Genomic DNA, 14,280 nt, shown 5'->3' on the forward strand with positions numbered 1-14,280 from the left:
AACTACGAATCAGTCTTCCCAACTGGGAGGCCACAGGCTCACGTCCTTGTAGCAGGTGGTCCTGGCCAGCCGTGCCAACCATGAAGGGCCAACTGAGAACCCTCCCTGTCGGAGCCATGCATCCACACCCCATTCCCACCATCTTTGCAATGAACTTGCTGCCGCCATCCGGTTTGTTTGCATGGCCCCCATCGCCTGTATTGTTCCCTGCCTTTCATCCGGTCTTAGTAACGTTCCCACAATCCAAATTCCAACACCGGCTCATGCCGCTCTAGCCATGGGTCCGTCCACACTCGAGAGGATCGCCTCATATTGGGCCAACCCAGCGAGCCACTGTCGTAACTATACCAGGATGATCGGGAGTAACGAACGCACGCACGCAAACAAGTGGAGTGCGATGGAGAGAAGGACCAAGGACGTACATTATGGAGGAGGGGTGCGTCGTGTGCCGAAGCTGTCGACACACCTCGCTGTCCGCCACCTCGGTTGAATGATAACCCAATCTGCACCCACTTGTCCTGTCATCCATCTTCCACTCATCGCCCGGCTTGAGCTCGAGTTTCACCCCTTGAGCCATTCAGCCTACTGGAATCGACTCCGCCTCCTCAGGACTCATTGGAGAGGCTTGACCTTCTTTCGTCGTTCTTTTCCCCCGGGGACCGAACTCCGGGACACCCCCAGTAAAAGCCTTGGGGTAGACATGAGAGGAGAATGTGGATGAGATCCTGGGGTTTGACAGGTGGCTGAATGAACCCGCCGAGAGGAGGATAATGAAAAGACACTAAGCACCGGCTCGCCTTTCCGATACCTCACCAATACCGAACACAACCTGTCCTACTCCACTTGAGATATGTTTTATATAGAACGAGGTAGCATACCATTCTCCTTCCTTTCTTTTCGTCAGCTTGCCCAGCTTTTTCCTTTCTAGAGGTTAAACAGACTATGGGCTCAAAGCCCCATCCAGCCAGCTGAGATCTTTGTTGTGTCTCTCCCGTTCCACGGCCTTCCACGCCATCGACGGCCCACTTGGTCCCGTCTCACCAGCCAGGCAGCATGGCTTCAACTGAAGTCGTCGACCCGGAGTTCGTCCTTCCCACAACGGCGCCGGACAAAAAGTCGTTCCAGGAAGTTGAGCGATCCATGTCCCGCGAGAAGACCTACCACCAGCGCCTCGAAAAGGTCGACAATGAATTGTCCAAGTACGTCGGTGATGGCTCCATCACTGTCTCCCGGGAACGGAGTGACGAGCTGCGCAAGATGATCGACCGTCGCGTCCTGGTCATCATGATCGGAACCTACTTCCTCCAGGCTATTGACAAGGGTACCATGTCCTTCGCGTCCATCATGGGTCTCCAAGAAGACACCAGACTCAAGGGCCAGGAGTTCTCCTGGCTAACCACCTGTATATACATCGCTATCCTGTTCGTCGAGTACCCCCAAAACTACATCATCGCCCGCGTCCCCATCGCAAAGTACCTGAGCTTCTCCATCATCGCCTGGGGTACCGTGCTTGCATGCCACGCCGCTTGTACCAACTTTACCGGTCTCGTTGTTGTCCGCACCCTCCTCGGTATCTTCGAGTCAGCTTGCCAGCCAGCTTTCGTCGTCCTCTCTTCTATGTGGTACCGCCGCGAAGAGCAGGCGTCCCGTGTCACCTACTGGTACATGATGAATGGCGCCCAGCAGGTGGTCGGCGGTCTTCTCGCCTACTGCTTCACCCACATCAAGAGCGGTCCGCTCAAGTCCTGGCAGTGGTTATTCCTAGCTTACGGTATCATCTCCGTCGTCTTCGGGGTATTCGTACTAATCTGGATGCCCGACTCCCCCATGCGTGCCAAGTGCTACTCCGAGGAGGTCAAACACGAGATGGTTGAGCGTGTCCGCGACAACCAGACCGGTATCCAAAACAAGACCTTCAAGCGCGAGCAGGCCATCGAGGCCCTCAAGGACCCCCAGGTCTGGGGGTACTCCCTCATCGCTCTTTGTACCACTCTGCCCACTTCTGGCCTCGGCGCCTTCGCCAACATTATCATCAAGAGTTTCGGGTTCAATACCCTTGAGGTCCAGCTGCTCGCCATGGTTCTTGGTTTTTACATCATCTTTGTTCTCCTTGGTTCCGTCTGGTTGGTGAAGAGATTCAACCAAAACCTCTACGTCATGCTCGGCTTCTGTGCTCCGTACGTTCAAAGCATATTCATTCATGTTTCCTTCAATTGACTAACCATATCGCTAGCTCGATCGTTGGCACTGTCCTCCTGATGACCATCCCCGACGACACCTTCTCCCAGAGGGTCGGTCTGCTCATCTGCTATTACATCACCCTGTCTTTCTGGTCCGCACAAACCCTCGCCTTGTCTCTCATATCCCGAAACATTGCTGGCCAGACAAAGAAGCAGTTTGCTGTCGCCATCAACTTCATCGTGTGGGCCGCCGGTAACTCTATCGGCCCCCAGGTCTTCCTCAAGTGGGATGGTCCCCGCTACTTCATCGCCTTCGCCACCCACTTGGGCTGCTACGCGCTGCTAATCATCATCATCATTGGTCTCCGCATTTACCTCTCCCGCGAGAACAAGAAACGAGACGCCATGGTTGCTGCCGGTATCGCGGAGGCTTCTCCTGAGTACACTGTTCACTCTTTCGAGGACATAACCGACAAGGAAAATCTGTCTTTCCGATATGTATTCTAGATGGCATGCGCAAGTGCTTCTGAGGCTTTTTGTTATGGTGAATAAGAAATACTTGCCAAAGTCAATATGCCTGGTATCCTGCGGATCTTTGCTGTATGGTTTGATCCCGTAAAAGCCTAGTGAAGATAATGTGCTTGCTAACTCTACCTTATTGTACAATGCACTTTTTATTGCAGGATATGTTCTGCTTTGCTATCCGAACGAACCCGAAAACATAATCTCTAACTACTTACTATATCACTTGGGTATTTCTGCTACCTGACATATAACTGTCTAGAGCATATGGGTGGTTGGCTGCAACATTCCGCATTAGGTGCGCTTGGCACTAACTTGATCACCGTCGAGCCGGCAAGGCGGCCAGACGAGAGCGTGGAGCGCGCGCGGCGGCGGCTGCTGGAGCTAACGCGCGACGGCCAGCCCGTTATCACGTTGCAGATGAAGCGACCTGACGAGGTGCGTCTGCGGTGGGCGAGACAATGAGAACGTTCAGTGTCAAGTTAAGTCAAGTCAGGTCAAGTCATGGTATCGGAGTGCCTATAAACGTCAGCTGGGCCCTGGGGAGACGAATACAATACCCCCCTTCCTGACTTAACCCTTAACTAAACCAGGTAAGAATGTTAAAAAGTACGAGACGAGACCCCCGCCCCCCTAGCCTTAAAATGCATGATTATTGTCCTAAATTAATTGGAAGAATATTCTAGAGCTTCTGTTTATCCTAGTATATAATACTGTCTTTATGCTTTTAAGTAGAGTATGTGATGTTATCTTTCTGCTTTTGTCGCGATGCCTTCATGGCATCTCACAGCCTTATAGGATTTTATTGGACTAGATTATTAGATAATTTAGCTGTATCTACCTAGCCCACCTGGCTCTACTACAAAGATATATATATCTATATGTTTAGCAAGACAGCCTTATATAAAGACAATTCAAGTTGGTTTCTTATAAGTTTTTCCTATATATAAAACTGCCTTATAATAGCTTTTCAAGCAGTATGTAACCTATAGTAGAAGAACCTCATGTCGGCCCTAATCAACCACTCTATCTAACCGCCCTTGCGCAAAGAAGAAAAAAAAGCCTAACTAAATCTAACGCCATCTCTAGTCCCATGCCACGCCATCAGTGTCGGTCGCTATGTTTTGCGCCTCTCGCCAGGAGGTCGTTTCCTTCTGATGACTAGTTCCCTCCTCCCTTGCACCCTTTCCCTAGATAAAAAGTGCCATCCCTTCGTCGGCTGTAGCACCTCCCGCCCAGATTTCGCTCTATGGCAGAAGCGGGACTCTTTTTGCTCGTCAGTGTCGCTAGCGTAAGTCACACCAATACTCAAGTCATATGTTACAAAAGTACGGATAGTCCTTGCATTATACTGGGAATGGGTGCAGGCAAACTCCAATACATTAGGGGCCAGGAGAGGACAAAAGAAGAATGCAAAAAAAACTCCTATCAGCTGGCGCTAACGTTAGGCAATATTAATTTAAGGGGTATAATAGCACTTCATAATGCTATATATCCTGGCTATAGCCACACAATAAAGCTGTCGGTTATCACCAGGGTGGTGATACGGTTAACCGTACGTATCAATAGGCAATTGACGAATAATAGTGGTAACTGGTGGTTCTGAATTATGCGTAAAGAAAGGAAAACCATCGTGGGATTACGCGGCGAATTCACCGCGTAATATCCCCGTGGATCCGGTGGATCCATGGTGAAATCGGCCGTAGTTATTCCGGCCATTTCGGCGTTAATCCATACCGCCGATATCCAGGCGATGGTCAACATCGCAACAAAAGCTTCTAATTGGTTTGGATTCGGGCCCGGGGCCGATATAGATAATAGGACCAAGACTACCTAGTAAATTACAAATAGTAATACAAAACTCTATAGCCCCTAGAATAAAACCTTGAGATTGGAATTGACAAATTAGGGAACGGAGTTACACATACCTACAAACAAGCAAGCAAGGGTATCGCAGTATACCCGTACTTCAACTGTTACAGTTACAATTTCTGTAATGCTAGCGAAAAGTCAGGTATCATCAAAATCGGTAATTCCGGCAGGGGTTTTGTCGCCTAAGTACGAACGCAGTAATCTACGCATTTATTTCCATAGTGTAATAAAAAGCCAGTAGTAAAAGCAAGAGAATTTGAGCGAAAGATTCTAGTCTGCTTAGAACAACACCACTATGCTTGTCTCTTCCATGCTCTCCCTTAAGTTAATATAGAAGCTACCCTTCCTACCGATTGTTGAATGACTTGTTTTCCCTCCTATTCACTATAGCTATCAACAGGTAAACTCGCTTCTCATCCGTCGTTCATGAACTTTTCTATCTTTTTTTAAACCTTGGTTCAAGATGAAGTCCATCAGCTTCATCTTCGTCGCCGCAGCCACCTTCATGGGCGTCCAAGCCTGCGACTGGAAAACCCTGTGCTATTGCACCGATGGGGTAAGTCACATACGCGGCCCCCCTTGATTTGGAAAGAGGAGAAAGCAAAATGAACGGGATAAAAACGTTAAAACGGGTATTGTGCTGATCGTAACCTTGTAAAAGCTTGGTGAGGCGGTTCCCGACGCCACACGGAAGGTGTGTGACTACGAAAGCTCACTCGCCGCCCCCGACGACCCCAACGCCTACCAGATGATCACCGACACCGACGGTATTGCCAAGTGTCAGGCCACGGGCAGCACCTATCAGTTCTGGAGTTGCGACTTTACTAAGGAGTGTGGCACAGGCTCCTCGGGATGTACATAAAGAGGGATATACAGCGTAATCGGCATAGCTAATGACATCAAATATTGCTCATAACATCGGGCTGAATAGCCTCCAACTTTTGCACAAGCTCACTCCAAATACGGTCTTGTGCCACTTCTCCCTCGTTACTTCTCACAAATGGCGACGGCTTCGCCACGGCGCAGTCCGAAACATAATGTCCATGAGACTCAACGCCTGCTGATCCAGCATACACCAAGTTCCTGCTGCCATACTCCGTTGTCCGGGCCAGGAAGCGCTTCATTAGCCACATTGTCCACGAGGCGATATCGCGGGCTAGTTCCGAGTGACAGAAGCCCGGGTTAACGTTGTTAACGGTAACGGGGTATTCTGAAGCGGGGTGCATCGCGGCGAATTTCCTCACACCAAGCACCTCGAAGAGCTTTGAAAGCGGGTAAAGATTGCTCACATCCTCCGACGGCTTCGAGGCTTTCTCGTGGATGGTGTTGAAGATCTGGCCATCGGGTGCATTGCGCTCCTCAAACGGCGTCCAGCCGTGCACCTCCGAGGATGTGATCGTGAAGGTGGGTCGAGTGTTGAATCTGACAGCCGTCTCCTTCATTTTGGGCAAGACGAGGGCCATTAGAAGAAATGTGGAAACGACATTGACGGTGATTGTCTCTTCATCCTCTTCCGCCTGCTTGAACTTGGGGTGAGCCACGCCCGCATTGGCAATGAAGATATCAACACGCTCCAGCCCAGTGCTCAACCGGGAAGCGAACTTTTGCACGCCGGCGTACTTGGACATGTCGAGTTCCCACACTTCGATGACGTTTTTGGCGCAGTTTGTGGTAGCTTCGATGTCCTCCTTGGCGGCATGCCCCTTGTCGAGGCTTCTGACGGCGAGGATCAGCTTGCTGGCACCCAGCCGGGCGAAATGTCTCGCAGCCTCCTTGCCGAGGCCAACATTACTGCCAGTGATGACAACAGTTTTGCCAGCATACGAGCCCGAAGGGTATGGCAGGGTTTTGATAAGCTGGCTGTAAATGAAACTCATCGTTGTTATGGGGCTGGATCAATGCAATTGCGTATATGGTGCTTGTTTGCTTCAATGGGAGATACTTGGAAATGAACGTCAAGACTTTGTGATAAATTTGCGCTGGGATTGCTAAGATGAATCGTAGCACATGTTGAAATATGTATATATATATGACTATACTCAACTCAGAGCGACGTCATCAAAATTGTATGACGGAGTTAATCAGTAACCGCGGCCGAGCGGGCCGACCGACTACTGCTTTGTTGCGCATGGGGCTACCTCTAAGGACATTTTCACGGTCGAATCTGACTTGCAAAGACACAACCAATCCTGTTCTTTTTGTCCAGTCCTTTCCTTCCTGATTTCATCGAGAGGATACCTAAGAGTGAGATGGTTGATTTGAGAACCCCGGCGGGTACGTTGCAATAAACTGCGACTCTAGTCAGATCCCTCCTCATCCATACACCACATTCGTGAACTTCTTTTCATCATGACGCTTACACAGTAGTATTGCCACGCGATTGGCCGCTTGTGGCTACCAAGGTGGTTTCCTGACCAGTTCATTGGTCAGATGAGAATGTCGCTACGGGGTCGGCGACCACCGCCCGGACATAATGACGGGGCCCCCACCCGGAGTTTACGGATTTGAGTGTTAAGACATTACCCTGGACCCAGATCTTGGACGTTTATTTCTAAGGCCTCAAAGACTTGACATGAAGGGTCGGACAGGAAACTTAGTCCGTTAATTGCCCGCGCTAGTAATGCAATTCATGGGCGGCGCAATGCAGCCTGAATGTCCGGCGATGCACCGTTTGAGTGCTTATAGGCTATTACAACGATATACACGCACGGGCTTAACGCCCGCCTACACGGGCTTAACAGTCGAAGACTCTAAGAGGAGAACAAGTTTGGCGACTTGCGATCATATCCAAAACAGCGGCTTTTGCAATTATCTCCATGTTCAAATGCATCTTCATCAAATGACAATGTTGTTCGAGAGCGCAATAGTTGATCCACCAGACTGTCTATCCTAACCCATACGGTTGTGGAGACAAGAAGTAAAGGCCGCCTCGTATACCTATAGATATATCAGGATGCAGTCCCTAACTGTGTTATCGTGAAGCATACTCTCGATTCTCATCAAACATATCATACATCACACCGCTACCACACAATTCTTGGGAAGAATAACCAAATCCACCTTATTCACCTCTTTGCTCCAAATTCACAATGTCTGCGCTGCCTGTCCCCGCGTCTCTTCAAAAAAGCCTTGATGCAACCAAGGTCGAATATGTCCGCCTAGGAACCTCCGGCCTCAAAGTCTCTGTGCCCATCCTGGGTGGAATGTCTCTTGGATCCAGTGAATGGCAAGACTGGGTACTCAACGAGGAAGAATCTTGCGAAATCCTCAAGGCTGCCTACGACCGCGGCATCAACACCTAGGACACCACCAACATGTATTCCAACGGCATGAGCGAGAAGGTCATCAGCAAGGCAATCAAAAAGTACAACATTCCCCGCAAAAAGCTTATTATTAGTATCACAGGGATTACGATCAAGGTAGCCGTAATAGTATTAATTAACTATTAGTAGCTAGGTAAAGATAATAATAAAGGAAAAAAGAAGAGGTTACTACTATAAGTATTTATAGTAGTATAAGTAAGCCGCTAGGGTAAGTTACGTAATAATAAATTACATAACTATAGATTAGCTTTACTATTAAATAGTTAAATATCCTAATACTAGTAACTTTCTAAAGTAAAAGAAAATTGCTATAAATAGCCTAAATACTACCTAGTAGCTAAAAAGCTTAAAAACGTAATAAAAATCAAAAGCCTAAAAGTATTTAATACTTTTTGTTTATATAATCTATTACGTAGCTTAAGAAACCTATCCCTCTATACTAATCTAAACTATCCTATTTCTAACTAGTTATTCTAGTACCTTATTAGGTAATAATTTAGTAAATCTATTAGTAAGATTATTATTACTTTATATTTATTATACCTTATAGACCTTATATTACTTATATAACTACTAGAGGGCTATAATATTAATTATAAGCCTTTTTTTTTTTATAGTCTTAAGCTTAATAAGGCACTTATAAAGTAAGTATAAGTTAGTATAAAGGATTATTAGTATATATAGTAGCTTAAGGTAGTTAGTAATTATTATAATAGTTATACTAAGTATATAAGTAACGTTAGCGCTAGTAACTATACTATAGATCTTAAAGGCTAATATACTTTAGGTAACTTACTTACACTTTATTAAGCTAAAGTAAATAATATTACTAGTTATAATAAATTTATTACCTATAGTAGTACTTATAGGTGCCTTATTAGTAAGAATAATAATAAATCCTAGTTATAAAGTAAAGTCCTTATTATTTATAAATAATCTATTTATAAAGATAAAAAGCTTTATAGATTTAAGGTTAAGTAAATAAAATAACAGACTATAGTTAAGGTTATTTATTTACTATATAATATAATAGTTAAGTGCCTTAATCTTATTTACGTTAAGTAATTAGTGTTATACTATAATAAAGTAGTTAAAGTACGCTTTAGGCTAGCAGACTAATATAATATATATACTATAAGCCTATTACTTAACGTACTACTTAAGTGCTTATAGAGATTCTTTATTAATAAGTTAAAGTCTTTTGCCTTAGCCTTTTTATTAGAAAAAGAGCTTCCCCTTAGTAGTTAGAGATACTATATTACTATTAAAGGTAAACAGGTTATTAATAGTAAGGATTTACTTCTCCTTAATAGTAAATATAGCCTTAGTAAGCTTATTAGCCTTATAAGTAGAAAAGAATTTATCTAAAAGGGTAATAGTATTATTAGTCTATATACTAATAATCCTAAAGTCTAGGCTCTCTATATTAGTAATTAGTAAGTATAAATTAAAAGTTAAAGTCTTTATCTAGAGCTTTTCTTTATAGTAGTAACTATATGTTACCTACTAGTAAGTGCCTGCCTTTATAATACTATATAACAGCTTTACTACTTATATAATAGTGCCCTTTAGATAAAGGTCTTATATCTATAATAGAAGGTATATAAGAATTATATAATTTAATAAGGTAATTAACTATATATACGCCTAGGTAATATTACGTAACTAAAGTAAGAAATTATTATTATTATAGATAAGAGATAAGGTAAGGGTAAGAATAAGGCGCTAGCTAGCTTACTAGATTATAAGTAACTAAGTAAGAATTACTTCTTTACTATTATTAGCGTATCCTTAGATAACTAAGTAGGATTTCTTATATAGTTTTTTATTCTAGCCTTTTACCTTATTAATAATCTATAATTTAAATATTTATACTTTAGCGTACTTATTCTTATTATATTAAATAAAGTAAAATACCCTATAGGTAATAAGCCCTTTAATCTTAGTAGTAGTTACTTACTTAAAAGGCTTCCCTAAGGTAGTAATAATACTTTTTTTTTATAGTTTAATTAATAATAGTTAGTTAGCTTTTTTCTTTATTAAGATATATACTATACTTATAGTAGTAAAGAAGGCAGTAAGCCTAATAGTAAAGCTAGTTTTATTAAAGAAATTAATATACCTCTATAGGCAGCTAGCTTTTTACTTTAGCTATAGGTATATAGTAATAGTAATACTATTATATATTTCTTTAGTAGGCATAAGGACGTTAGTAGGTAATAAGGCTACTACGCTATTATTATTATTCTTCTTATTACCTTACCTACCTACCTTAAAAAGTAGCTGTTATTACTTATTATAAGTATCTTTAAGGTATAGTTTAATAATAGTTAAATAAAAAGTTTATAAGCCTTAAGGGAGGTTAATAGTATAAGTAGTCTTATTACTAGTAATAAGGTAAAAAAGGCCTTACTAGCCTTTTTTCTTACGCTAGATATAGACTATAAATTAAAGCAGAAAGGCTACTATTATAGTAGTATCTAGGCTGTTACGTATAGTTACTACCTTATTAACTTACCTTTTTATATAAATCTAGTAAATAGCCTTTATTACTTTTCTTACTACTTTAGCCTTTTTAAGTAAGGTTAGTAAAGGTAGTAATAAGTTAAAGATTTATAAGTAGGCACTAAAGACTAGTAATATAAGTACTAGGCTATTTAGGCTAGCTATATTATTAATTACTTTAATAGCTAGCTAAAAGGTAACCTTAGGTGTATAGCCCTTACTATAGAGGATATTATATATATATTAGAGAGGTATATAGTATCTTTTAACCTTACTAATACTATTATAAGCTTTAATTAGTATTTCTTTAACGTTAATATAAAGCGACCTTACTAACTACTTAAATTTACTAGTATAAAAGTTTAGGCTAGTATTAGTAATAATCTAGTTAGGTAGGCTAAGGTAGATATTAATTTAGTATATCTAAAGTGCCTCTTATATATACTTTATAGTAATATTTTTAAGTAAACAGGCTGCTTAAAAGGATATTATAGTATTAACTATATATAAGGCTAGGCAGTTACTATTAAGGTAGATAATATTAATAATAATCTTATAGTTAAAGTTATATTTATTATTATATAAAGTAAATTTAAAGTAACTAGGCGCCTTTATATTTATCTAGTAGTAATAGCAGACCTTAGTTAATTTCTTTAAGGCTGTAATCTTAACTTTATTACTAGATTATTAGAGGACGTAATAAAGCCTTTTAACTAATAAGTAGCTAAAGTAATAATAAATTTACTATAACTTAATATCTATAAGATAGTAGCAGGCAATACTTTACTTATATTAATTAAGTAGTATCTATATATAGCCTTATTTATAGATAGTAAGTATAATAATATTACCTTAGATTAGCTTATTAGTAAGGTTATTAAATTTAATACTATACTAATCTATATTTATAAGGTAAAGCAGAAATAAGGTGTTTAATAATATCACATAAAAAGTTAGCATACTAAAAAGGGTTAGTATGTTAATTACCCCTTATAATTTAAAGTAGTTACTACTACTAAAGCAGATTTTTACTTTACCTACCTATAACTTATCTATAGCTAGATTTCCTTTTATTTAGTAGTAAAAGGTAAGATACTACTTATATCTAGCTATTAAATATTTAGCTACGCTAGAGTTAGGTATAATACTATAAAATAAGATAAATAAATATTACTTGTTAAAGGTAAAGACATCTACGTTAGGTGGCTTATTATTATATAGATTCTTATATAAGGAGTTATCCTTTATAAGAAAATAGGTCGTAAATTAGTTATATAGTAATAAAAAAAAAGCAAGCCTATTAATAGTAAATAAGTTAAAGAATATTATTAATATATAAAACATAGTGCCTAATTCTTTATCTTTATTACTCTTTATATAGTTACCTTCCTTATCTAAAGTAAATAGCTTATATCCCTTAAAGTTAGTTATAAAGTAGTTAAAGGCTTTAAGTAAAAAGTCTATTAGATACTACTCTTTATACTTATAGTAGGCTTATTACCTTTTGTCTTTTAAGTACCTTATTAACTAACAGTTAGGCTTACTATATATATAGCACTTCTTTATAAATAATAATAAGGGCAAAAGAGGTACTTATTACTATAAATTACTATTAAAAGGGCGCTATAGTGTAAAGTTACTATAGCTATAGTTATATTAGCTAAATTACTAGTAACTTTACTAGCTATTATAAGTATAGTTAGTCTAGTATTAATTATCTACTTCTTTAGTTAGGTATTAATATATAAGTTATTTAAATTATATTATGTTACTAATTACTAATTAAAGCTAGCTATATACACTAGTAAACGTTAAAGATAGATTAAAAAAGGTAAAAAAGTATTCTTTTATCCTATAGTAAGAGTTAAGTAATTAGTTATAAAGGGCTACGTTAGATAAGGTACTAATCCTTATAACTATTCTTATAAAAGTAGTTACTCTCTTAATAAGTAACTTTAGGCATTTAGCCTTACTTTTATCTAAATTATTTAAAATAGTCCTTATTAAATTAGTCCTTTATAGCTTAGTAAGGTAGGCCTAAAAGGTCTCTTTATTCTTAAAATTACCCCTTATCTATATTACTATAGTTATAAAGTTAGTCTAGTTATAAAGATAGTTAGTATAGTACTTTATAGCCTTACCTTTAAGTATAATAAAAAAGGCACTTATAAAGTACTCTTACTAGATCCTAGCCTTTATATAGCAGTTATAAAAGATTATAAGCTTTAATTTAAGTAACTTATATACCCCTTTACTATACTTTATCTTATTAAGGTATAATTTAATAAGGTTAGTAAGCTAGTAAGTTATAAGTAAGGTAGTAGTAACTAATATAACTAATAGGTAAAGGTAAGTATTACTTACTTACTTAAATAGTAAAGAAATAAAATTTAAGTTATTATATAATAAGGCTAAATTAATAGGCCTTTATTAACCTTCCTAGACTTAAGTAACTTATACTAAGGGGGTAATAATATAGGAGGGGCCTAGTTAATCTTATATTAATATTATTTCTAGTAGTAGGTCTATAATATCTTATATAAAGTTAGGTTTATTAATCTTTAAGTAAAAATCCTTACTTCTTTTCTTCTCTTCTTTAATATCCTTAAGCGTTTATACCTTTAGATTATTAGCCTTAAGGGTATAGTAGATTTATTTAGTAATAGTTAGTAACTTTACTATTAATACCTATATGCCCCTATATATTAAGTAGTCTCTAAATTTAATAATAGTTTTATAGGTAGTACCTTTAAAGGCATTAAGTAACTATTCTTTAAAGTCTTTAGTAGTATATCTCTATAGCTATTAACTATATAGCTATATAAAGCTATATTATATTATTTAGAATATAATAATAATACTTAAGGCGTTATATTACTTAACTTAAGTAAGGCTGTTAGGAATATTAGCTAAATTAGTTATACCCTATAGTTATATAATAATAAAGGGCTAGCTACGCTTTAAGATAAGATATAGATCCTTAATATCTTATAGATAAATATACTCTTTTACTTTAGCTAGCGCCTATAGTTTACTTTACCTTTTACTTAGTCTTTTCTTTACTATTATTACCCTCTATTAGCCTTACTAACCTCTTAATTATAGGTACTTACTTCTTACCTATAAGGTTAAAAGTAAATCTATATATTAGAGGAATTACTACTATTAGTATAGATAATAATAAGATAAGTAAATAAATAATATAATATAAGGAAGTATAAGTAAAAAATAAAGTAAATAAAAAAATAAAATAATAAATAAATAGATAGTAGTAAATAGCTCTAGGGAGGCCTTACGTTTTAGTAACATAAAGAGATAGCTCTAGGGAGGCCTTATAGTAGATCTTACTTAAAAAACAAAAGGAGATATATACTACCTCTAAAAAAAGACACACGCAGACCTTACCTTTTAGTAAGCAGGATACTATAGTTAAAGATTTTTAAAAGAAAAAAGGTAAAAAGTTAAGGTTATATACCTTACTTAAAGGTAAATAATAAGTAGTCTTTTTAAATTAATTAAGATAATAAAGTTAAGTAAAAGTTATATTAGTTACTAATAACTATACCTTACTTAAAAAAAAAGAGAAAGTAAGAAAGATAGTATAGTTATTAATAAGTATTTAAAGGATAAAAAAAAGTAAGTAAATTAAGGTAATATAAGTAACCTCTACTTTTTTTACCTTACTTTAAGAATAAAAAGAGGCACACTTACTAAAGGTAATAATTAGCTACTAACTATTTAGTTAAAAAAAGAAGTTATAATTACTATAGGCTACACCTAGCTAATAATATAATATTAGAAGTGTATAGGAGTAAGGTTAGTAGAAGCTATTTATTTATAAATACTATATTAAAAGTAGATTACTTAGGTAGTTCTTA

The 14,280-nt window shown here is 38.4% G+C and overlaps 4 protein-coding genes across 4 annotated transcripts; 3 read left to right on the forward strand and 1 right to left on the reverse strand.

The window, feature by feature from the left end:
• Positions 1–1,053: 1,053 nt before the first annotated feature.
• Positions 1,054–2,687, forward strand: GLRG_07579 (major facilitator superfamily transporter; the record flags this gene model as incomplete). Its single annotated transcript, XM_008098394.1, has 2 exons — positions 1,054–2,177; positions 2,234–2,687. 2 exons carry the CDS (start codon positions 1,054–1,056, stop codon positions 2,685–2,687), a joined length of 1,578 nt encoding a protein of 525 aa, XP_008096585.1.
• A 2,350-nt stretch (positions 2,688–5,037) lies between these two features.
• On the forward strand, positions 5,038–5,436 carry GLRG_07580 (uncharacterized protein; the record flags this gene model as incomplete). The annotated part of the gene is made up of 2 exons (XM_008098395.1): positions 5,038–5,130; positions 5,236–5,436. The coding sequence occupies 2 exons, from the start codon at positions 5,038–5,040 to the stop codon at positions 5,434–5,436; spliced, it is 294 nt and encodes a 97-aa protein (XP_008096586.1).
• A 37-nt stretch (positions 5,437–5,473) lies between these two features.
• Positions 5,474–6,451, reverse strand: GLRG_07581 (short chain dehydrogenase; the record flags this gene model as incomplete). Its single annotated transcript, XM_008098396.1, has 1 exon — positions 5,474–6,451. One exon carries the CDS (start codon positions 6,449–6,451, stop codon positions 5,474–5,476), a length of 978 nt encoding a protein of 325 aa, XP_008096587.1.
• Positions 6,452–7,663: 1,212 nt separating this feature from the next.
• On the forward strand, positions 7,664–7,876 carry GLRG_07582 (voltage-gated potassium channel beta-1 subunit; the record flags this gene model as incomplete). The annotated part of the gene is made up of 1 exon (XM_008098397.1): positions 7,664–7,876. One exon carries the CDS (start codon positions 7,664–7,666, stop codon positions 7,874–7,876), a length of 213 nt encoding a protein of 70 aa, XP_008096588.1.
• Positions 7,877–14,280: the final 6,404 nt, after the last annotated feature.

This window comes from Colletotrichum graminicola (genome assembly GCF_000149035.1).
Source record: "Colletotrichum graminicola M1.001 genomic scaffold supercont1.33, whole genome shotgun sequence".
NCBI lineage: Eukaryota > Fungi > Ascomycota > Sordariomycetes > Glomerellales > Glomerellaceae > Colletotrichum > Colletotrichum graminicola.